Genomic DNA, 24,789 nt, shown 5'->3' on the forward strand with positions numbered 1-24,789 from the left:
TATAAAACACTGTATATGTTCTGAAAAGCACTTTATAAAAACTTTTATTATTGTTGTATCCTCTCCCTGCTGCTTTTTGATGCATAACTTTAAATTCTACTCTTAAGTAGTTTGCATGGAGAATTGAGCTCATTAATTCTCAAATTGGAGCACATGAAAGCATAAAGCTTATTATTATACCAACTGTTTTTAATGATGAGAGTTGTGTTTTTCTGTTTGTTTTTTTGCTGGCATTAGAATGCATCATCACAATTAACTGCATAGTTTTATATTACTGAGAAGCAGTTTCATGCTCAGTTTTAACTTATTAACATATTTTTGTTTTCCACAATTATTAGAGATTTCTTTTGCATTTGTCCCAAGACATATTTGAGCTGCTGTCTGTAGGCTGTGTACTCTCCTCACAATAGACGGGATTTCCTCTACAGTCCATTAACTGGCAAAGTTCTGGTGAAGTGCAGGTGATGCAGCAGGGAATACTGGTGGCAGCTTGTACTTTACTGTTCACTGGCCTGAATCTCAACTAGATGTAAAAACATCTCGGTGCTACACTCCCTCAAGGGTTTCTCAGCAAGTCTCCATTCCCTTACCAGGCATTTGACTAAAGTTGAACGTGCCATGCTCCGTCAGAGAGCGGGAGGATGAGCAGGAGATGGGAGGCGAGCGCCCGTCTCTTGTGGCCTCCATCATCATCTGGGCTTTTCAAGCTTCATTTGCATCAGACTCTCTTCCTGTTTGGTGTCAGAAAGAGGGTTTACATTTACATAGATGAGTTGACTTGCCTCACACAGGATGGAAGAGGGCTGGATAGTCACACAGTAAAGATGACTTGCTGACTAGTCGACTTGCTTTGTGCTCTTTCTCACTACTCTCCAGTGTAGCAGACATGCGGAAGAAAGGTACTACCAAGAGGTTTTCCCAGAGGACTCCACAGCATCTAACCTGATATCTGGTCTCTTACCACTCAAATGTTTCCCCGCCCTTTATGTGCTGTTGCACCTTTCCTCCCATCCTACCCAACCTCCTGCGCTCAGTCCATCGGAGGATCTATTGACACAGGTGGACAAGCTGTGCTCACGCTCTTGAGGGGAAGATAGAACATTTCAAGAGGCGGCTCACAGACAAATATTGCACATTAACCAAGAACAGGACAAGTGATTGTTTTAGGAGTGCTGAATGCAGCCTGATTTTTGCTCTGTAATATCTGCAATGGACACTGACAATGGATTGGCTGGGAAAGAGCTCTGGGTCTGTCTGTGTGAAATCACCATAAGGATTTTATTGGAGTAACTGGAGGAAAATCAAGGTAGGAACAAGGCTGTGCATGAATCCCTCTGAACCTGTTCAGTGATAAACTTATTGACATTTTCCATAATTGAATATTTCAAAGGCAGAGCTGATAGCAGTGGTATACATAGTTATATAGATCATAACTTGCTCCCTATTTTCTTGCATTATTAAGCTGCAATTAAGATGAAAAATAAGTTTAATATAAATTATAGTCACAATTATCATTTTGTTGTAAAGTTGTATGTAATACAGTGATATTAATTAAAGGATGTTCATAACACCATCATTTTTATTTACATTTCACTTGACATTCACAGCAGTAATTGTTAGGGTAACATCTAGTAAAAACAAAGAGCAGCTCATCCTTTTAATGTATTCAATAAGTCTATTAATTATCATTGACATGCTAGTATAGGGAAAAATTGTAACTTTGGTACTGAGGTGTAATAATGCAATTTTGAACTGCCTTTAATCCATACTTATTGGAATAAATCCTTTGGTCTGTCTCCTTGCAGTTTGATGAGTTGGAGGTGAATCAACAGTGTAAAACTTTGCAGCGTGTTTAACTCAGCAGCCAACTCACAGTCATGAGACATACTGTACATGACACACTTTGCTTTAGTCGGCTCCCTGGTTTCCTAAGTGATGAGGCTCCTGGGGGAGCGGCGCTGATTGGCTCACTGAGCGTAGTGCTGCAGGCTGACTGTGTGTGTTTTCCTTAATGATCTACCAATTAGTCACACATTGGTAACAGTCGTCTAAACACCTCATCATTTGTCTGCGCTTCTGAGAGTCAGTTTCCCCTCTCACTGGTGTCACTCCCCTCATTTCCAGCAAATGGGATGTAAAGCTGCATGTTGTGGTTGGAACAGATTGGACGCATTATGTTTTTCTCCCTCCTACACTCATCATACACTCATCGCTTTTTATCAAAACATGAGTCAAACTTCCATGTCAGACAACGCAACATCGCCACAGCAACCGCTTGCGGTGTGGTAGGCCAGATGAGGGACTGTGGCAGACAGTCCCAGTCGTCCCCCGTCCCCTGACTATAATCTGTCATACACACTCCATAAACACTGAGACGCCGCACTTTCTAGTCACCCTCTCTTCTCTCCTGCCACAATGTCACTGCAAGAAAAGACAGTTGAAAATGTATGCAATCACTTGATGTAGATGGCTGTAAAGGAGTGCTGTAACATCAGTGTCTTGTCCACACCTCAGATTTGAAGATGACGGGCCAGGCGGCTGAGAGAGACCTGTCCCCCCACAGGCTCTCAGTGAAGACCACGTTAGAGGAGGAGATAGAGAGAGCCGAGAGTATTGTTAGCAGGTGGGCCATGAAGAAATGACAAGAGATCTTACCGGTTATATCACATGTTTAGTTTCTACTCCTCTTTGTACGTATGAAGCTCTCAAAGGTCTGTTTGATACACACAACTCATGTGGCTCTGCTGTAATGTAACATGGTGTCATGGTAAAGCAGATTTAGTCACTAACCATAAAAATGAAAGCTCACACATGTGTTTCAGATGGTTTTTCTCTCCCCTCAGGGTGCCATCAGTATGTGATGACACATCCTCAGAGCTACAGAGAGTAGCTGCTCTTGATCCTCAAGGAGGCAATTCCAGAAATTCTTTTCGAAGAAGGGGAGCTATCTCAAGGTAAAAACTTTGACAATCCAACTGTCAAAGAAGCTAATATTGTTCCCAAAGCTCACAGTTCATAAAACTGTCCTAACTGACATCAATCTCTAGCCCATTTCACACATGGAATATGTAACACTGCTGGGTTATTTCTTTTGCCAAAGATGGTCTGGTTTGTTCAAACAGCCAAAGACTGTTCCCACAGACAAACAGGTAGAACTTAAAATAGATTTGAAAAGTGCTCCAGTCCAGTGTTTTTAAGGTTACATGCTGGATAGAAGTAGACCTACTGCACAAACAGAAAAACATATTCTAGTTATTGGCAACATTTCACTTGTTTCAAGGAGGATTTTTAGGAGATTAAATTACTCTTTAAGATGTATATTTTTGCAGAGAAGGCAGTCTTTTTGTTGACAAATTTATTCTAATTCCTGGAAGCTGAGAAGCTCACTTATTTTGGCATTGGTCCGCTTTGAGGAAATTTTGCCAAATAACTCAATACATTAACTGCTTAAGGTACTACATGTAGCATTTTTAAACATCAATATATCATTGTCAAATTAATTGTGATGCCTTGGTATAATTACCATAAACATTAGCCCATGGTCAAGACAACTGGTAGCCTCTATCTCCCAATGGTATTGTTATTGCTAGTGTTTCTCAAAATTAAAACCGCATTTCCCATGGACCCCACTGCTCCCTGTCTCAAATACACTGTTGCTTTTTCAGTCAAAGGTTTTCTATTTCACTTTCACACCATCTGCCATTGTCATGCTCAGTGTAAACATCTCCTTTTGTGCCACAAAGCAATCCCAATCAATTCCTGTGAAATCTGGCCTGGTGGCACACAATGTAAAATGCAATGTAGAGGCTGGTAGAGCCTGCCAATCTGCTCAGCAATAGTCTTAATTTTTTTTACAGTTATTATATGAATGTCTCAAAATTAATGTGGTAATGAGTTATTGAGTTAAAATGCTATATGCAGCACTGTTAAGACGCATGTTTTTTCTGTTAATGTAATGGCCTTGTTCTCAAATATGTTGATACAGAAATGTTATGAGGTCGCTGCCAGAGTTTTGACTCCAGCTCTCATTCACACATGATGCTTACATTTAAAAGATGTGTAACAGGTACGGAAAAGGTTGCTTGTGTGAAAGGGACATGCTCTTTGTTTCTGTGTGTCTCAGACTGGTGAGCCTGGTGGTGACACTGAGGGAGTGGGCACACAGGAGCCTATTAGAGGAGGAGGAGCGGCCCGACTCTTTCCTGGAGCGCTTTCGTGGGCCTGAGCTAAGAATTGCCCCCAGTCGCATCAGCAACACGCAAACAGATGCCAATGGCAACAATGCCAAAGGGATCTTGAAGTATGCCTGCCTGCCACCCTGCACCATTACTATACACTTTGAGTGATACTGCACCATTAAGGCATATATCTTAGCAGAAATGTTTAATCATTTGTAATCGCTTCATTGTTTTAGGAAAAAGTGGGAAGTGTTTGTGGTGTCCCCATCTGATGACGCATACTACCGCTGGCTGTTTGTTATCGCTACAGCTGTCCTCTACAACTGGATCCTTGTAGTTGCTAGGTAATAATACCACAGTCATCACCTGTTTGGGCCTTGCAGAGTTGGGTTATGAGTATACTGAATGGATATGCTGTCTACTAGTTAGATGGGAATTGGATGCCCTTACTCAGTGTGAAATATTTTTCTATTTTATCCATAGGGCATGCTTTGACAAGTTACAGGTGGGGAATTATATCTGCTGGCTGGTGCTGGACTATCTCTCTGACCTTGTCTACATAATGGACACTTGTGTCCGACTTCGCACAGGTAGCCTATTTCAACATTTAGCCTCAAGACACAATGGAGTCACATTGCACAACAGTGAGTAGAGATGAGACATAACCTGTTCAATTGATTGTGCTTTATTTATCGTAGGGTTCCTGGAACAAGGTTTGCTGGTGAAGGACCATGCCAAGCTGAGAGACAGCTACATCCGTACGTTCCAGTTCAAGCTGGACGTCCTGTCCATCCTCCCCACTGATCTGGCTTACATCACCACAGGCATCCACACGCCACAGCTCCGGTTCAACCGTCTGCTGCGCTTCCCGCGCATGTTTGAGTTCTTTGACCGCACCGAGACGCGCACCAACTACCCCAACATTTTCCGCATCTGCAACTTGGTGCTCTACATTCTGGTCATCATTCACTGGAATGCCTGCATCTACTTTGCTATATCTAAGTCTTTGGGATTTGGCTCTGACACGTGGGTGTACCCTAACATCTCCAACCCTGAGTATGGCTCCTTGACTCGGGGTTATGTCTACTGTCTGTACTGGTCCACCCTTACTCTCACCACTATTGGAGAGATGCCTGCACCGGTGCGGGATGAGGAGTACCTCTTTGTAGTCTTTGACTTTCTCGTTGGGGTGCTGATCTTTGCCACAATTGTGGGAAACGTGGGCTCTATGATTGCCAACATGAATGCTACACGCGCAGAGTTTCAAGCTCGCATTGATGCCATCAAACACTACATGCACTTCCGCAGAGTCAGCAAAGAGCTGGATTCCCGTGTCATTAAATGGTTTGACTACCTCTGGACTAACAAGAAAGCAGTGGATGAGCAGGAGGTGCTGAAGAACTTGCCTAACAAATTGCGGGCTGAGATTGCTATCAACGTGCACCTGGAGACCCTGAAAAAAGTTCGCATCTTTCAAGACTGTGAAGCAGGACTATTGGTGGAGCTAGTGCTAAAGCTCCGCCCGCAGGTCTACAGTCCGGGGGACTACATCTGCCGGAAAGGAGATATAGGAAAGGAAATGTACATCATTAAAGAGGGGAGGCTGGGTGTGGTGGCTGATGATGGTGTTACACAATACGCCCTCCTCACTGCGGGCAGCTGCTTCGGGGAAATCAGCATTCTAAATATAAAGGGCAGTAAAATGGGAAACCGTCGGACAGCCAACATCCGCAGCATCGGTTACTCCGATCTCTTCTGCCTATCTAAGGATGACCTGATGGAGGCAGTAACCGAGTACCCAGATGCTAAGAAGGTGCTGGAGGAGAGGGGCCGGGAGATCCTAATGAAGGAGGGTCTCCTGGACGAGAATGCAGACAGCGGGGGGCTGAGTAAAGAGGACACAGAGGAGAAGGTGGAGAGGCTAGAGTCCTCTCTGGACACCCTGCAGACTCGCTTTGCCCGTCTACTCAGCGAATACACGGCCACTCAGCAGCGGCTGAAGCAGCGCGTCACTCTGCTGGAGCGGCAGCTGAATCGCACATGCTGTGGCGCCTTGGCAGATGATGACATGGACACAGATGCAGAGGCGGTCGTTGAGACAGACTCCGTGCCTGTTGCCAATACAGAGGGGTCTCCATGTGGAAATAATGTGCACACTAAGCTCAAGATTTAAACAATAACTGTATCAATGAGGAGAATCTCTTCAAATACCTGGATTCAACTCAAACTCAGTGAGAGTAGACATGCCTGCACGATGAGAGCCTTTTTCACTTCCATCTTGAGAATGCTGCACACATTTAAGCTTTAAGATTAAAGACATGTCTTCATGTCATTGAACGTGAAAACAATACTGGACAAACTACAAGCTGTTAGGCTCAGTCTTTGAGTTCTGATGTATGCCAAATCCAGTGTAAGGTGAATGTGTGTTGAGAGTTTTGAAGTTACTGGGTGTAAACTAAAAGTTAAGCTTGGCACAGAAAACACATTAACTGAGCTGAGAAAAATGAAAGTGCATGAAAAATCTGGAAGTGAAACTATAATGTCTGCCTAAACTGCCTATACTAAAGACCATTAAAAATTGCTTTTAGTTTTAGTCTTTTGGTCAGTACCTTACCTTGCGTTCTCATACCTATTAACTTCTTGTGCTTAGGTTGCATCAGTTAAAGGAATCAGTTCTCTTGATGGCATATTGTGTTTTAGCGCAAAACACCTTGTCTCTTGCGGCTCCTCATGGGAAAGAAGTCCTGGGAGAGGTGGTATAGAAGGTGGTTTGCTGGAGTTCACATACACACACACACACACACATACACATACACATACACAAGTTATTTTCCAGCGTCCTTATCTTCCAGATTAGAACTGAATTAGGCAAATTAAAGAAGCTATGATCTCTTACAGTCACATAAACTATGATTGTCATGACCAACCTTTCATAGTTCCTCTCCTACTTAATTCAAAGGGAGTTCTTGCATTGAAAATTATTGTGCGATTTTGTTGCCCAGAACGAAGGCACTAATACTGTATTCCAGTTTTTGACGTACTGAGCCCTGATACAGCAATTTCAGGTCTATTTTGCAGTTAAAGTCAGTTCCCATGGTGAACTTTGAAAGCCTCAGTGGGGCTTCAATTACGAGACACTTTCACTTGCTGTAAATTTTACTTCATCAGCCTTATATTAAAATGAGCAAAGGGCGTTGTCTCAATTTGCATTTAGTTAATCCCATTTGTGTTACGAATAATTAATCACTGAACCGAGGGACTGGGGATTTTCCAGTCATTCAGCCTCTGCATTCCTGGTGCAACTCAACCGCATGAGCAGTGTCTATAAGCGTTACTGGAACAATGCTTCTGCAGCAGCGCTGGCTCTAATAAAGAAGCAGGTGGTAATGAGTACATATCCCCTGTAGCACGGAGGGGCTTCAATAGGTGTAATGAAGTACCATACGATATGGACAAAGCTCCAACCACCTGCACTAGGCTGGTGTTTCTCTTGTATCACAGGTGGTAAATGATTTAAATATCAAATGTTGTCAACAAACACACAAACAACTCACTCATAACCTAAATATGAGATTAATTTGGAAATCAATTTGCAGTTTTGTCATTTATAACCTCCACCATTAATTATGAAGAAATGCTTTCATGTGAGTCTATAGCCAACGCATTATGACATCCACCATCCAAGGATGACACAAAAATGTAGTCTGGTTAGTTGGGCTCAATACCTTTTAGAAGTAAATCTGCTATAATGAAGAGAAGCCTATTCAAGGACACGGATTAAGAATGAAATCCTATCACTTTCATGTAGGCTACAAATGTTAAATCAATATTGTTAAATCAAAAAATCAAATAACCTCTGTAAAATTGAAAGAGGAAAACAAAAACGTTCCAACCAATAGCAGCAGTGGGTGTAGCCTATATACTTGGGAGCTGAAGCAAAGCCTGCAGAAATTCACCCCTTGGTGATCTCACACACAAAAGATTCCCAGCAAGTAGCATAGCGCTGGCCCAGTGTGGGTGTAACACGGTTAATCCCATGTGATATGGCCCACAGTTGGAAATTAAGAGTTGAGTTACGCCCGCTTCGCCAATTAAATTGCATCATTTTCAAGTGTTGGATCAGATAAGACAAGAGATGTGGTTTATGATGTGGAGGCCGTATGCTGAGTGCAAAGCGCCTGCCAGCGGCCACTGACCATCAGTTAAATGGGATTTAGTGGGCAGTGCTGGCCAGGGCTTCTCAGCCAGCGTTCCTGTCCCAGTGAGGGTTAGTGATAGTCCCATCGTGAGGCGGCATCGGCCCACTGAGCTCTAGATGGGTAACTCAAATCTAGTTTGAATTTGCTCTGCAAGCACTCTCCAGAATTCAAAATTGGTTGAAAATACAGGCTGGACAGTCACAGTCAGAGTTAAGCAGCACATCAGAATGATATACTGTCAAGTGGTGATTCAGATACTAACATAGCTAAGTTTATTGAAACTTTTAGCTTTCTGTCCACCATGTGCATTAAAGTTAATGCTAGTTAGGCTGAATTCCCTCAGATGAATTGATTGTGCTGCGGTTGTAACACGCTGCTCCATCTGTCCAGACACTGCTGTCACCCCCGCGCAATCTGCTTGACAACAGGTGCTCTGTGCAGTCCTGCCTCCCCTGCAGCTCCAACCCCCTCTAGCATCAGACTTTAACCACCAGATGCCATCTGTACAGGACAACTGCTGCGAGAGCGCCAACGTCTTCACTCATAGCCTCATGGGAAACACCATGTCAAACAGGCATGAGAAATCTAATATAAACTTTCTCTGAGAAGGCTGTGTACAGATTTTAAGTTACAAATATGCACTGATGTGTTGTCAGTTCATACAGTATATGCAGCCTTGGCATGATAAATATATATAAATGTGACAGCTTGTAAAAGTTGATTAGTGAGTGAATGTATTGCAATTGTCAAAAAATAAAAACATAAAAAGACATTTCACACATATTTCCAAATATAACTATATTTTGCGTACTTTCAAAGCAACATAGCATACAATCTGCATTTGTAGATCAAATTATATACGCTGCCCTTTTCATTTATCTGGGATAAGATCGCCATATCACTGGGATTCACTGTATGGAGTGAACGGATCTACGACAAAGTGTGACAGCAACGGTAGCCCCCTTAATAGTAAACACAAGTATTCATTTTTCTTTAATATGTAAAGTTAGGACAGTATTTCAAGAGAATAGCATCACTGTTCAAGGTACATATGATCACTGTAGAAATTAGACTGAAGAAAATATGATTTTCCAGTAATAATAACTGTGATTGAATGTGAACATAAAGGGGAAACAGTGCAGGGCTGCTCATATGCATCAGAGCTGGACCACAGCATGTCGTCTGCGGTCTGTGGACTGATTGGCTGAGTGTATCCACTGGGGCAAATGCACTGGCTAACGCATTCGCATGTGCAGACTGTGCTTGGGTCCATCCACCCGCTCCAACTTCTCAAAGTGTTTCCTAGCATTACGGATATTGATGAGAGTGGCTGCAGATGCTAGAAAATAGAGAAATGTATTATTATGTTGTCGTCACTATTCCTCTTGCAAACAAACAAATGTACATTCCATGCAATGAAACCGTTCTCTTCACAACTTACGAATGGAGGGGTCCGACATGATCACCATGACGTATGTGTTGGAGGTGAAGACGTCAATGAAGGCCGCAAAGTTGGAGTTCCTCACTTCCATACTCTGGAAGGACGCTGCAAGTTTACTGCAATAAAACAAGTGAAAGTCAGAAAACGCCCTGGAAATGCAGTAAGCGACAAGGGGGAAAAGCTTCAGTGAAGGCAATGTTTTAGAGGGCAACCTCACCTACAACTGAGCTTGAACTGTTTGATAATGTTGCTGATCTTCTCAAATCGGTGAGCGTCACGCTGCTCTTTGCACTGATAGTGGGAGATCACCTACGGCAAACACACACATGTAAAAAATGACATTCATTCCCAGATTTTCAGCCCAGACATAAGCCGGAGAAAGTGTCTGCTCTTACCAGGAAAGTGGCTCTCTCGAACAGAAGAACTTCATCTGCCTCTATGATTTGTGCAAAATTTCTCAGGTTTGTCTCCAGCTGCTGTACGTTTGGGATTAGCTGGTATACAATGCTGGACCATGCCTAAGAAGACAGAAAACAATGTATTTTTTAACACCATCCACTTTATTAGCATACATTTGAACATGCGGCCAGTCAGATTCACAACCTTGTACAGGGTCTCGTCCCAGATTGATGTCCTGAAGCATGTGCAAGCCAACGGTCGAGACAGTCTCCTCAAGTCTTCTTCACGCTCCTTGAAGATCTGTGAAGACAGAAGCCAGTAAGTCACATGGATACAGGTATTACAACAATATTAATTTTTGGTCTTTTCCCACACTCTTACATCAACAGGACTCTATCAATAAGCTATTGATAGAGTCCTGCTGATGTGTGTTCAATATTCACCACCAACATCACACATCCTGTCCAGTGCAATCCCATTCCTTTCAGTAGACACTTTACATAAAGACTACTCTAAGTATAGTGGTCAACCTACAATTTAGGAAATTGTCAGACTTGTTATTGACTGTTTCAAATTACTGTTTTATATATATCTCAAAATAATTCTGAAAGCTGCAGGCCACTTAGCTGACAGTTTGGTAGCTAGTAAATTAACTGCCAGTAGTCTAGCTTGCTATTTTTAAATGCTGATTTTTTGCCAAAAGAGACATGATACATTTCCATGGAGTAACTATCATGTATGAACTGTAATCTGGAAAATATTAATTTATCAAAACAAAAAATATATATATGTTTTTACAAATTTATGTAGCCATTTATTTACAAAGAGCAAGTATTTCTGTGTTTAAGCACAAGGAAATTCTGTTAAAGGCATTTCATTTCTTGATTAGTTGGCTGTTTTCTCATCAACATTTAGACACAGAATGATTATTTCTGGTTCTGACCTGCCATCTTTTTTCTTTTTAGCAGAAGATAGCAGCAAGTAACTTTCACCAGTCTCTGCCCCTGTCTGCTCCCTGCCTGCCACGGGTAATGAATGGGTGTCGTCTTTCTTGGAAAACTGCTATGTGAATTTTGATATGGCCTTCTTCACCAGAATAGTTAAACTAACTGGAATTCAACTCGCATGCTCAACAGGGCACCTTGATAAATATAGACAATATCCCTTTTTTTTTCTTTTCTTTTTTTTAAATTGGTCAGATTATACAACTGTTACCTAGGTTCTAATACGTTTAAAGTTCTAAGTGTTGTATCAATAACTTTTTCCAAAAATATTTTTTTTTCGACGACCCCCCTCTGTTTGAAATGGCAGTTGGAAAAAAGTTTACTTAATATGAATATATGAAACAAAACAAATAAACAAAAACAAATTTAACAGTGGTATTTTTTCCCCTGCTTTACCAAAAAACTGTTGTGACCCTAAAACCAAGGTATGTACTGCTGAAGGGTGAATTTTGTAAGTCTTCAAAAACAAAAGTTACACTAAGGTATGATGAAGAAAACATCACTTTATTCTAATGCTGGTGGCAATCTAGCACATGATCAGTTTTCGGGTCAAATGACTTCAATTACACATGCTTTTACCACTAAGAGCAGCATGCGCACTGAAGAACAGCGGTAGCAGCGCTGTTCTGTCAAATTGTGTGTAGATGTGCATGTGTGTGCGAATTAGTGAGAGAACTTCACTGTTTATTTACAAAACATCAACTAAGGCTCACCAGGTCTCTCTGGTCTTCCTGTACCAGATCCATTTTGTGCACGAGGCAGAAGACTTTTGCATCAGGGGAGTTCTGCAGGATGGCCTCCAGACAGGACTGGTAGTAATGCATGTCTTTCTCCAGCTCACGGCTCTCAACATCAAACACATAAATAAGCACCTCTACGTTTCTGAAAATGTTGTCCCTCTGACTGGTGAAGTAGTTCTCCATGAACGTGTCCTGTCTGATGGGTAAAGAACACACAGAGCAGTGTTTCATAGGGTTTATCAGATTCTGATCAAGCAATCAATTTGTTGAAGTTGGTCAGAAGGTGGCAAATAATAAAAAAAAATATAGCTTACCCTCCACAGTCCCACAGGTTCAGAACCAGATTGCCAAGAAATCGCACATGGGAGTGTTCCACATCAACTACATTTCACAGAGGATGAGAGTTGTTATTGTAGATGAAAAAAATAAATACCCCTCAGATCATGGATTCAACCTTGATGTGGCTTCTTTCATTAAGGCCTAGCATACTTACTTGTGGCTCCAAGGCGACGTGTGTCTCGAGCTATGTAGTTGGCAAAGATGATTGATCTCATACTGGTCTTTCCAGACCCGCTTTTGCCCATCAATAACACCTTGGAGACAAAATGCAGCATATTAGACTACTTCAACTACTGAGAAACCAATCTTCTAGCCTCGCAATACAGCACAATGCCTACTATTAGCCTCGGCTTCACCTTTTTTTTCATGGCTGTGCTTGACATCCCCTTCAGTGGACACAGTGCTGAGTCTTCCTGGGAATTGCAGGTCAAATGATCGGGTCAAATGACTTCTCTGTGTGTCTCCAGCAGGTCTCCAGCTCCCCTCCTTCAGATACTCTCTGGCTGTGGCAGCTGCGAAGCAAATGAAACAATTTTCACTTAGGTGTTAGTTGGACACAGGGGAGCTAACGTTGTTATTGCTTTCTGTACAAGAGGCGGATAATAAATGTAACGCCACATGACGAGTTAAAATACTTGAATAACGCGAAAATTAAACATGTATACCCAATGTGGGGTTCATTAAACAAAGCAGACGATATAAGAGCTTACTAACTTTATTCTAACCTTTTTTTTTAGTTCCGGATAAAGAGCTAAGCTAATGCTAGCTAGCATGACAGGCAGCCCAGATGAGTGTCAGGTAGCTCAGCCAAGCTAGACGGCGAGCCAAGTTAAATTTGACGAGTTCAGCCTCTACTTTCCCTGGCAGGGAAGAACGGTTACTTAGATTTACGTACTTTGAGACGATAGTTTTGATATTTTTGAAGAAATATGTTATACATTACTTGGTCTTGGTGAGAAGCAGGCAGTCAAGTCCAGATCAGCTGCTTCCTGTTTACGCTTTCAGTCACATGACTAAACTCAGAAGGAGCCAGAGATCTTCTTCTTCTTCTTCTTCTTCTGTTATTGTTGTTGTTGTATTATCATTATTAACATTTAAAATAGCATTACAGGAACATACAAAAATACAAGTATACATGCATACAAAGCAGTACATTACTTAATTACCAGAAATTACCAGAAAAACACAGACATCTGTTTCTCGGCTTTCTTGGAAGAGTCTAAAGTTAGTTTTGTTCAACATCCTAATAAAAATATTAGGAATGTGTTTTTTGTTTTTTTTTAATAAATACAAACTAAGAATATTTAAGAATATTCATTTTAGCCGTTCAAGTAATAAAACTGATGATAAAAAATAAACCCAAAGCATTCGTTTCTGCTTGTTTCTGCTCTCACAGACACCAAAAACAATTTTCCCACAATACGATAAAGTTATTTAAGTTAAGGTAAAGTCAGGTAAGGTAAATAACAAAATGTCTTAACATCTGAGCGATTCCAACATAAATGCAATACTGTCTCTAGGTGGACATCACAAAAGGTTGTGGTTAGCACGATAATATTTATGAATGAGTTGTAAGGCGGGAGTTTGACCTCCTAAATATTTGTTAGACAATATCAACACTCTTCTTCCAGCTTGTGTCACTAATAAACTAATTCCAGTAAGTCATAACATACTGTATGGAATAGAAACAATATCCTTTTGGAATAAAGCATGCAAGCCCTGTTGTTGCTACAGGGATGAGATGAAAAACACACTGTCCCTCTGTGTTGAGGTAAATATAAAGACTCAGGTCGAGCACACAGACATCTGCATCAGAGATAATAAAATCCTCATGGAAGTTTGTCAAGTGGCAGAAACTGAAAGCCACAGCTCCTACCGCAGGGCGCTAGGTGGGGACTGCAGCCGCATAGCTTTCTTCTTCTTTTGCCTTTTCTTCTTGTTCTTCTTCTTGAATGTCTACCCGAGCTAGACGCAACTAAGGCCACTGCTGCCCTCTGCAGAGAGTTTGGTACAAGCACAGTCACAATTGGCCCTGACAGTCAACATGTTGCTCTTTGGTGTTAGCCTGCAACGCTCAGGGAAAGTGATATATTGTTTAATCACTTTAGTCTTGGTGGTGTCAGTGCAGTGTATGATTAGTACACATAATGCTGTACATATTTATAGTTAAAGGTGTATACACTGTATATCTGTATGTCTGAGTAGTGTGGCATACATGCATCTGAAGAGGTAAGTGTACTGTTTGACCAGTAGGCCATTATTGTTACAGTCAATAGAAATAGACCCATGAAATAAAATCATGGGCATTGGTGGGCCTATACATTGTTATATTTTGCATGTAGGTATTTTGTATGTTTCCACCTATTTTATGCTGCATAATTCATATTCCGTAGTATATTTTCATACATATTCTGCATTCATTCTTTCTTTGTCTCAGTAAATTATGTTTGCACAGCCTAATAATGCTGTAATGTCATACTTTTCCACATACAGTTGTTTCCATAACCCCCATTTGATATATTCTTGTTTGTATTATATTTTTCTGTTAATTATTTTCTTGGTTGTATCCTATTAGGATTTGCAGCTGCAACGACCCAATTTCTCACTAAAGTTTCATCTTTTCTTACATCTCTGTGGCTGAAAGTGTTGTGAGACAGGTTTGTTCAGACACCGGGTAGAAAAAAATGGAATGGTAATAAGTAGTGACAGTAGTAAGGGAGTTGGGGAGCGTCTGTCACCTGGGCTTGAGGCAGCAAGACACGGCGTCTGGCAGAGCCTCGTCTGTCTGCCATGTGCCTCTGTACCCTGCAGTGGATAGTACATAACGGTCTGTGTGTGTGTGTGTGCATGTGTGTGTGTGTGCGTCTCCTCACAGTACATGAGGAATATCTGACTGGGTGGAGAACAGAAGCTTTCCAGTGTCATCATCATTGTTTTCTGAGTGAAGAGACGATTTCTCCAGGCCGCTCGGAGACACGTTCCAATCAAATTAGTCATCGATTCCGCGTCAGCCCGACCCAGCTAGTGTGTCTGAACATATTATCCACCTCCTCACACAGTCAAGGCCCCATTCATGTGGAATGTGTGACAGGGTGGAAAGTTTGGTGTCTGAGTGAAGAGACTGCGGCTGCATGGTAACCTTCCAGTCCGTTTTACCTCAGAATGACTTAGATCTCATAAATGTGGTGTCTTTCCTTTGCACTAACACAGGCCTAACATATTGTACTTGCATATACTGTATGTATTGGTAAATGTACACACTCTTAAAGTCTGCTTACTACTAGCTACAGTATGCTGAATACCAATAGATAGTAGATAGCAGAAGGAAACCCATTATACAGTCTAGACTAAGTAGATATAGATGATTCTATCAATGGGCTCTCATTTATCAATGTTGCATATAAAAGATTTAAAATTCTCTCTTACAGATATGATGAGACGAGTCTGAACTCAGATCTAAAAACCTAAGAACTGCTAGGAATGGTCTAAAACAAAGTCAAACAAAGGGAAAATCCTCTGGTTTTAACTCTAATAAGCAGCTGGCTGACAAATTAAATGTTTTGTGTTTTTCTTGAGATTTGATAATCACGATTTTACAATCCAAATAAATGAGATCAGGGAGAAGACTATGTCATGCCATGTATTTAACATGGAAGTTAACACTGTTGCAAAGCTATTTTGGCACACCAGAGCTTAAGACCTAAAGACCTAAAGATATCTTTCACTTTCACAGAAAATATCAATCTTCTGAAAACACTCCACTGTTGTTGCCCTATGCAAAAATCCTTACGTTTTAAATGATTTTCGGCCAGTTGCACTAACCTCTTTGATCATGAAGGCATTTGAATAATAAAATTGGATGATAAAACAGGAACAGATACAGCAGGTTGACAGCTGTATCCCTTGCAGTGGCAGAGGAGTGGAGGATGCCACCCTTACTTTATTGAATTATCTGTATCGGCACCTTGAAGGTCCTATGAATCATGCCAGGCTTCTATTTATAGATTTTTCTTTCTGCATTTAATACAACACAGACGTACTTTCTTGCAGAGAAACTTCTCTCTGATTTGAACTTTGAATTTAACATCATCGGATGGATAATTGCCATTTTGACAGATAGGTGACAGTGTGTAAGGCTGAATGGGTGTTTTCAAACAAGCTTTACTCATTAACTGGTTTTCTCCTTTCCCCACTTCTTTATATCTTTTGGACCAACAACTGCTGAACCAATATGCCAACAGACATAATAAAATTTGCAGACGTCTCAGTCATAAGCCTCCTGGAGGGAGAGGAGCTGTAGTGGATGGCTTTGTGTCTTGGTGCGATGAGTCTTTCCCTGCATTTAAATGTGACAAAAACCAAAGAGATGATCATTGATTTTAGAAAATCTGTGTCTACTCCCATCTGGACAGTCATTAAGGGGGAGGAGGTCGAGGTTCTAGATCATTATAAGCTCTTGGGTACTGTGCTTGACAGGAAGTTGTGCTTTGTGCCAAATGCAGAGGCAATTTCAAGTAAGAGACAACAACAACTCGAACCCTCAGGCTGACATTAAAGAGCCCGGTCTCACAAGACGAAGACATTCAGTCTCGTTTGTTTGCACAGCCATTGATCTGCTGAATAGGCACATGAAGTAACCTTCCACCCAGATCACATTGTTCACTTCTGCCATGTTTTTGCTCTATTTCCATCGCTTTCATCCATCTCATATTTATGCGTTATTTGTTCTGTGACCTGTGTATTATATGGTTCCTTATGTCTTATATGTCCAATGTTTTATTGTGTTTATGTTTTAACCCTGGCTGCAACCTAACTTCCCCGAGAGGGGTAATAGATTGACTATAGAAAATTTGCATACACACATATCTGTAAGTAATCTGCCTTGATAGATATCGCACCTTCTAAACCACCATCATGCTCGTGCACAGCTGCTCATTAACATGCAGATAAGGCCCCAAATTGACCATATATGGTAATAATCTGGCAAAACGTCACTGATGTCTCCCTAACACTGAACATTGTTTAGACAAGAAGAAATCCTGTCAAAGCAAGAGGAGCTATTGTACTGTCTTATTGTTGCCATTTCTATGATTGAGCTGTAGACCTGAATTTCCTCACCCATACTTATATTTTAAATTATTGTCATTAGCCATTTTAAGGCTGTATGCTTAAATGATGCATAATATAGTTACTATTTGCACTGTCTAAATTTTTTATGAAGGATATAACATGTACTTATAGTCTCATCTACATTTTTATTCATTAGATTGACTGCTTGGTTGTCTTTCTTGATGGTGTTTTGTCATGCATTTCTAAGTATGCAATGTTGATAACACATCAGAATAAAAACACACTGCAATTTCCGGGATGTTATATAGCAAAGATTTTTTTTTGTAGCTTGTTTTCAAAAATTATAATTGACTTCAGATGGAATTTATTGAAAATCAAAGGGCAAAGGGATAAAAGTGTTATAAAATTTTATTGTCTACTTGTCTACATGTAATTTCCAAACTGTGATCCCTTCCCAAAGAATCAATGAAAATGATGAAGAGGATGATGAAGGCCAGCCAAAGACAAAGGCTAATCATCCCATATCTTCTTCAAATAAATGTCACAAATCAACACAGAAGGTCAATTCACCAATGAGGGAAAAGGTCTTTCACACCATGATACCAAGAAGAAAACAAATGTATATGTTGGCTGCAAACATGCCCATATGAAAGAGAAATAAAATTCTAAATATATTCCAAGATATTTTTGACCAAAGCTTATACATTATTAGTATATGAAATTGGCCTATAAATATAGGGAAATAACTTCCACACTCCCCCCCTTTTTTTTTTTTTTAAATGTATGGTGTTCTTAACTACACATATTCACCAGTTACATTAGCTCCTCTTCATTGGTAAATACACATGTTTAAGAAATGCATAAATGTCCCCCAACCAGCATGTCTGTTAGTATATAGGCAGGGAGGTATCCTAAGGCTTAAATAATCATGGTGAGATCATAACAAACACGAAACCAACGAGGCCACAGCCTCTGAAAGACCATGATACAGTAGATCCTCGACAGACAGGTATGACATGTAAAGAGGAGGAAAGACATTCTGAAAGTAAGAGGTGTTTGGGAGTAATATTCATTCCAGGTAGTGCAGAGGCTCTGCAGGATGGTCCCAGTCCGCTGCAGTCTTCCTTTACATTTGGTCTCTGAGTTTGGCGAGCCTTTGAGACAGTTCGTCCTTTGGACAAGAGCAACAGCAGGGATTGAGATGAAGATGAAGAGAAAAGAATGAGGGATATTTTGAGTTGTGTGATTATTTTGAGATTGCATTTAATTAAATACTAATCATTTACATTTTTAAAAAATTGTGTTTACAAAATGTATGATGCATTTTTAAACTCCTTGCTTGACAAATGCAAACTTTTTTGTTGGCAGAGACTTGGACACTGATGAGACGCTGCCTCCAGCTCCAAACTGCTGTAATCCCACCTTGTCTAATAAAGCCTTGCTTTTTACACTGCCACCAAAAAACTGATTTATGGAATAGTAACAGTACTAATGTTTCTATGGAGTCTTTTATGGTTTTGTCTGTGCAACGTTTGGTGAAAGGTTTCTGAAGCCAGGCGGCAGTGTAAATCAAGTCCATGTCTTAAAAGGTCAATTCCTTGCATACCTGTTCTGCAGAGGCGACACTGGTGCCCACTGATCCCATCTGTCCCTGGGGGAGCTCCATGTTCAGGTCCAACCTACAAATGATGCACACACAAACACTCAACACTTACAAGCTCATATTAAAGATACTACTAAATACTGAATAATGAACTTTATCTTTAAATAAATGACAGTCAAATTATTTGTGATATCCACCACTGGTGCTACAATTAGAGGCTGTACTATATATGCACACTGTATATCTGTATGATCTTAGACTTATCATTTTTGAATACATAACACAGGGAAGGAAAATAAAGAATTACCCTGCTTCATCAGCCATTTCATGCATCAGTGACTCCACTTGATTCTGAAACACACATTAGACCGACAGTGAATATATTTTTCCTGAAAACACACTTTGTCTCAGCAGAAAACAATACAGAAAATAAGCAGAAAGCAGCGACACATGTACCTGTGGTGTTGTAAGTGTTGTTGTGCTGCTCATGGTGTCCTCCATCTGGGCCGTCTGAACATCCAGAGTTTCAAACTGATGCTCAAATTTGTCCATTAGAGCTGAAATCTGAGGAAAATGGGGACATCGCATTTTGTGGTTTAGATCTCCAAGGAATTTGTGATAAACTCTAACAATGACAGACTATTTTCATTTTTGCTAAACATGAAATATATGTGTGACGAGATCATGGTAGTGAGCCTATTCAGTGTGAGCAACACAAACACTACCTTTTCCAGATTCATACTCTTCAGTGTGGAATCCATGCCTTTCACCACTCCAGCCATAGATTTTGTGACCTGAGGAAATAAAATGGTTAACATGGTAAAGCTCCTCCACAACAAACAAACTTCCTCAGTTCTGAATTGCATATCCTAAGGCTGTAACTGGTTATCTAGGCCAGTGATTCTCAACCTTTTTCATATCAAGGAGCCCTAATTTAGTCCATATTAGAGCCACAGACACCCATTTGATGAGATTTTGTCTCTCAGACACAAATCTGAGAATATTTTTATTGTTAGATATGATTTTGTCCAGAATTCCAGGACTATCTGTGTTGTAGGTAGAGAAATAACAGTGGAAATATGATCAAAACAGTCATGCTTCTACATTCTGTAATTGTGTTAACTTCTTGTAAATTAAAAAATGCTGAAGTTTAACACTTCATCAATTTGCTGGAGACCCCGTGGAACCCCTTCAAAAAACCCCTGGTGGTCCCCGGACCCCACGTTGAGAACCACTGATCTGGGCTTAACATCATACTGTTAGAGTGCATGTGTTGTGTGGGTGTTCAAAGCACCTTGTTCATTGTAACTGCAGTCTGGACCCTTGCTGCCACGGCGTCAATCCGAGCGCTCATCCTCAGGAAGTTGACCGACTGGTTCTTCTGTCGGATGGCGTTTTCTGCGTGGATCCTCGCCACTTCCATATTCCCCTTCTGGATAGCCTGGGGAGGCAACATCAAAGCAGCGGTTCAATAAACCGTTCTGGACCAACACCTGCCAGCACCAGTCAATGGGCTTTGATGAAGTGCTACGTTGATGAGTACTGAAGTACAACTTACTTTCTTCACTTTAGCCTTCTCTACTTTTTCCTCTTTGTCACATCTCTTGGAGTTTCTTAGAAGTTCTTTGGCAGCAAACTTTAAATTGAAGAGATTCTCTGTGATGGGAGGTTAAAGACTAACAAAGTTCAGACGTAAGCAACAAGCAGCTTTGACCACTTTGACTTTCCTAGCAAGAAGAAAGAAAGAAAAAACAGCCTCTAAATCCCCAGTTCCCATTTGATCCATTTGTGGCCCCGCAAACCACATCAATTTCAAGCAGTCTGTATCAATAGTAAGAGCTGATGCTTTAATGCTTCAGAAAGTTACCCATTAACACATAAGATGCATAAATAACTTATTTGATGATGTGCACAAATTGTGCACAAATTGTTCTGGCACTGTAGAAAGATGTTCTGAGTTAATTTGTAGGTCCTGACCTGTCCTTGTACACACTTCAGAAATTACCTTTATTAATGTCACTTCTCACCATTTAAAAAAACGTTTTTAGTTGGAATGCCAATAAATGACCCTAAACAATATGCTCTTCCTATGGGATTTCTTATCCACAACGATAAAGTTCATACTCAGCTAGGTTTCCGCTGTTAGTTGAATTTCCTTTTTTTGCCAAAACTGAATGAGGTAAGTAAGAAAGTGAATACTAAACAGGTGTATTGCGTTCCCACATTCTTACATAAACAGGGTTTTAGTGATTATAAATGTGGTACTTGGTGTCATATTTACAATTTAAAAACAAATACTAGCAATCTGAAACTCACAGAATTTGGAATATATTGGGTAACCTACTGTCAATCGATTACAGACCGTTGCGCTTGTTTAATGGCTATTTTTGGATTCTATTATCTATCTATGTTGAAAGTTTTTAGTCTGAAACTTTCATGTTGCCGTCTGAAAAGAGACAGTCATAGCAAGACTACCTGGTAAAACAGGTTAAACAAAATAATACAGACTTATAATATACACTGGCTACATATTCTTATTATCTCTACTATGAAATGACACTTTGACTAGTATATGGGTAAACAGTACACCGTCAGCTTCCATTTTTAGGGAATTTCCAGCCATATCAAATACAAATCTCAACAACTACAGCGACTGTTGTATCTCATTTCACGACGCCCAGAAGTAATTTGATAGATTAAGACGTTCAACAAAGTAGCCATTTTAGTTAGTAGGCAAACATGTTACTTCGCAATGAGTTTTATAAGTCTGCAACACATAGAAATCACCAGTCTCGCCATATATTATCATTAAGTTTGCTGTTCGGCCTTTTTGTATTCCAGTGACTGTTTGGCTCAAATTATGCTACACCACAGCGTTATGTCCCGTTTTCTCACGTCATTTCACAAGGATACTCTCCATATTTGGCATACTAAGGCGACTCTTCAAGAATCCAAGAATTAGATGATCAAACCCGCAGAGGCAGCGCGGTGAAAACGGTGTTAAATAAAGTAAAACTTGACAGCAAAACTTAGCCTTTCGTCTTCGCCTTCCCCTTCTTCCGTACTTCCTGGTACCTTTACCAAAATATGAACGACGTCATTGTCACGTGGTAGCGGTATTCCAATTCTACGTCACGAGGGAGCTCGACCCCTCCCTCCCTGCCTCCCTCCCTCCTTGCATAATGTGAATCAAACAGAGAAAAAACTAAACGTTAACACCATAAATGCTACTTTTGTCGTATTTTAGTAGTTTCACTGAGTTGTTATTTTTTTGGTGGGGCGTTCATAGTCAAATAAAGGTGAATGGGGTGTTGAGTCGGCGGGGGAGTGGGCGGTGAGAGCGCTTGATTGATGATTAGATTTACGCTGTGGATCACGGCAGGGAGAGAGGATGACTCACTCCGTCTGATATGATATTCACCCCGCAACAGCTCGGCAGTGCAGCGGAATACCCTGATAGGCCACTACAGGCATGCCGGTAATCCAGACAGTTATATCAGCCTGATATATCGGTGTGCTCTGCCAATAAAAGTCAAACTTTTGGAAACTATTAAGATACATCTAGATGGTCCTGCGCAACCTCGCTGGTTTCAAAGTTGGCTAGTTGTCACTTCGTAGTTGGAGAGATCGAGCGTCGTGATTTACCGTAAATTCGTGACGCCTGATTGCCATGGAAACAATGCTCCTGTGCTGAGAGGAACTTCAGCATCATTGTGTTGGAGCCAACCTCTCCAACGGGGTCGGAGATAAACCTGTTGGATATCTCTCTGTTTTTATTCTTGTGTGCTACTCTGGCTTACTTTCCATTTTAATTTGGCCCCAAACCAGGTGAGTTATCAAAACTGTGCGGCTGTTGTGTGGTGGCTTATTCTGGCAAATTGCCTAGTCTATCCCCGGTTACAGAGTTGTTGTTTTTTCTGTAAAATGCCTAATCTCAGCCGAAAATATTAGCCTATTCATTCCTTAAAACAGACTGTAAACTTGTAGGCTGCATTCATGTCTTGCAACGGGTGAAAAATCCATCAAAAACACACCTATTTCAACTAATTGACGATAGATGATTTAGTTAGTCGGTAGTTGATACATGGGCAACATTTTTGAGGCAACATTTTGAGTTCAGCAATGTTATGGATTGACAAAACAGTGGCTGCAATGTAACATATTGGAATCAAAGATCAAAAGTATCTTGTTGGTCACAGCTGTGTTTAAAATTGCCCATCAATATGCATGCCTTCAGATCACGACTACGTGTAGGATTGATGTAGCCTGTAATGTTTTTACCAAATTCATTGCCCGGGCCTGCTGCATAAACATTTTCTGAATTTCACGACCCAAAGACTACCTGAAGTGATGCATTTTGTGTCGTTTTTGCGCACAGAGAAAAAAATCCAGGAGACTCAACGGGTGATGCTTCATTCAGTGACTGTATGAGTCATATAGTCTTATCTATAAAGAAGCCAAGTGGCAGCAGAGCGGTCCTGCTGCAGGACCGAGCTGATGTAACCCATGTGATTCACTAGAGGCTGCTGTGGGCCAAGCCGACCCGGGCCATCAACTTGTTTCCACAGCATCCACACTGCTGAATGCCAAATCCAGTGCTTACATACTACATAGGTCATGAGGATGGACTGCTTACTACACTCAAGTGGTGATTAAGTATGCAGTCCAGATGGAAGTATACTAACAGTGCATTGCATGGCCAGACCAAGCTGAAAAGACAACACAAATTAAAATCAACATTAGGCTACTTCTTTCCAATAACATAACATATAGTTGCAATTCTATAAGCCTTAGTTACTTACTTTATCCTACATTATATTTATCAGCACTAATACATTTGGCATGTCATTGCTATTAATTCTTGATTAAATAATGGCATTAGCAGGAATACAGCTTTGGTCAAGTACATGATAAGACTGTTAATTGGCAACCATCATAGGGCTCATTATTTCAAAAAGCAACGATTTACTCATTACTTATTCATCCATTAAACCTGATATCTCAGGTGATCTCTACTGGTCTGATGTTGATGGAACTTGGATGGTTGATGCATCTTTGCACTGTGTACCAGCGTTTAAGAAATTACACAGATTCGCCTATGGGGGCACTATAATTAAAGACCAAAACATTTGTATTATTTTTTTGGGCATTTCTGCTTTATTTGGACAGTTGCAGTAGAGGGAGACAGGAGGAACAGGGCAGAGAGAGGGGATGACATGCAGCAAAGGTCACGGGCCGGATTTGAACCCGTGCCACTGTGATAAGGACTTAGCTTTACTGCCACGCACTCTGCTGGTTGAGCCACACAGGACCAAAATGTTTAACTCAAACGTGATAATTCAGACCCCACTGGTCCGATTTTGATGAAACTTGGAGGGATGATGCATTTGTGGGGGGTGAAGTTTAGTGTTGTGATGCATTCTGTTCAAGCAGGTGCTTGCAGAGATTTGACATTGTGGTATTTGCTCTGACTACAATGTTCCTGTCATCCTTTCGCTTGATAAAATCAAAGTAGTGGGAATACTTCCACTTTTGTGCCATTTTGCATCTAGGCTAGTTAAGAGCGTGCTCACGTCAACTGAGGGAACGATGACTAATTCGCCCAGTGGTTTTCAACACTGGTCCTGTGAGAGAGAACTGCTGCTATCATACCAAGTAGTTAATTGCAGTTATTTGCATTCACCTACTGTGCCAGGTGTAAATCAGTACCTGGTTAGATGGCGTCAATGAAAACCAGCAGGACTCTGGGTCCAGGACTGAAAACTACTGAATTAGTCTATATGGCAAAGTTAATCAAGATTGGATATATATAGTTT

General features: G+C 40.8%; 3 protein-coding genes across 3 annotated transcripts; 1 reads left to right on the top strand and 2 right to left on the bottom strand.

Annotated features, from left to right (window-relative positions):
• Nucleotides 1–2,522: 2,522 nt before the first annotated feature.
• cnga2b (cyclic nucleotide gated channel subunit alpha 2b) lies at nucleotides 2,523–6,351 on the top strand. The gene is made up of 6 exons (XM_071539587.1): nucleotides 2,523–2,623; nucleotides 2,844–2,954; nucleotides 4,124–4,300; nucleotides 4,415–4,522; nucleotides 4,662–4,768; nucleotides 4,877–6,351. The coding sequence occupies exons 1-6, from the start codon at nucleotides 2,523–2,525 to the stop codon at nucleotides 6,349–6,351; spliced, it is 2,079 nt and encodes a 692-aa protein (XP_071395688.1).
• Nucleotides 6,352–9,160: 2,809 nt separating this feature from the next.
• Nucleotides 9,161–13,360, bottom strand: rraga (Ras-related GTP binding A). Its single transcript, XM_071539607.1, has 10 exons — nucleotides 13,244–13,360; nucleotides 12,657–12,812; nucleotides 12,455–12,554; nucleotides 12,276–12,342; nucleotides 11,935–12,157; nucleotides 10,422–10,517; nucleotides 10,214–10,336; nucleotides 10,036–10,127; nucleotides 9,819–9,934; nucleotides 9,161–9,716 (listed from the first exon to the last, which is right to left on the bottom strand). Exons 2-10 carry the CDS (start codon nucleotides 12,681–12,683, stop codon nucleotides 9,613–9,615), a joined length of 948 nt encoding a protein of 315 aa, XP_071395708.1. The 5' UTR covers nucleotides 12,684–12,812; nucleotides 13,244–13,360; the 3' UTR covers nucleotides 9,161–9,612.
• A 4,995-nt stretch (nucleotides 13,361–18,355) lies between these two features.
• LOC139661189 (charged multivesicular body protein 1B1) lies at nucleotides 18,356–22,063 on the bottom strand. Its single transcript, XM_071539581.1, has 8 exons — nucleotides 21,887–22,063; nucleotides 20,532–20,629; nucleotides 20,268–20,414; nucleotides 19,699–19,767; nucleotides 19,430–19,537; nucleotides 19,281–19,324; nucleotides 18,977–19,049; nucleotides 18,356–18,541 (listed from the first exon to the last, which is right to left on the bottom strand). Exons 1-8 carry the CDS (start codon nucleotides 21,900–21,902, stop codon nucleotides 18,497–18,499), a joined length of 600 nt encoding a protein of 199 aa, XP_071395682.1. The 5' UTR covers nucleotides 21,903–22,063; the 3' UTR covers nucleotides 18,356–18,496.
• Between the last annotated feature and the right edge of the window lie 2,726 nt (nucleotides 22,064–24,789).

Source organism: Centroberyx affinis, unplaced genomic scaffold (assembly GCF_046629955.1).
Source record: "Centroberyx affinis isolate AG114_WGS23_722 - 3 ecotype Tasmania unplaced genomic scaffold, CSIRO-AGI_Caff_v1 ptg003475l_1, whole genome shotgun sequence".
NCBI classification, from domain to species: Eukaryota; Metazoa; Chordata; class Actinopteri; order Beryciformes; family Berycidae; genus Centroberyx; species Centroberyx affinis.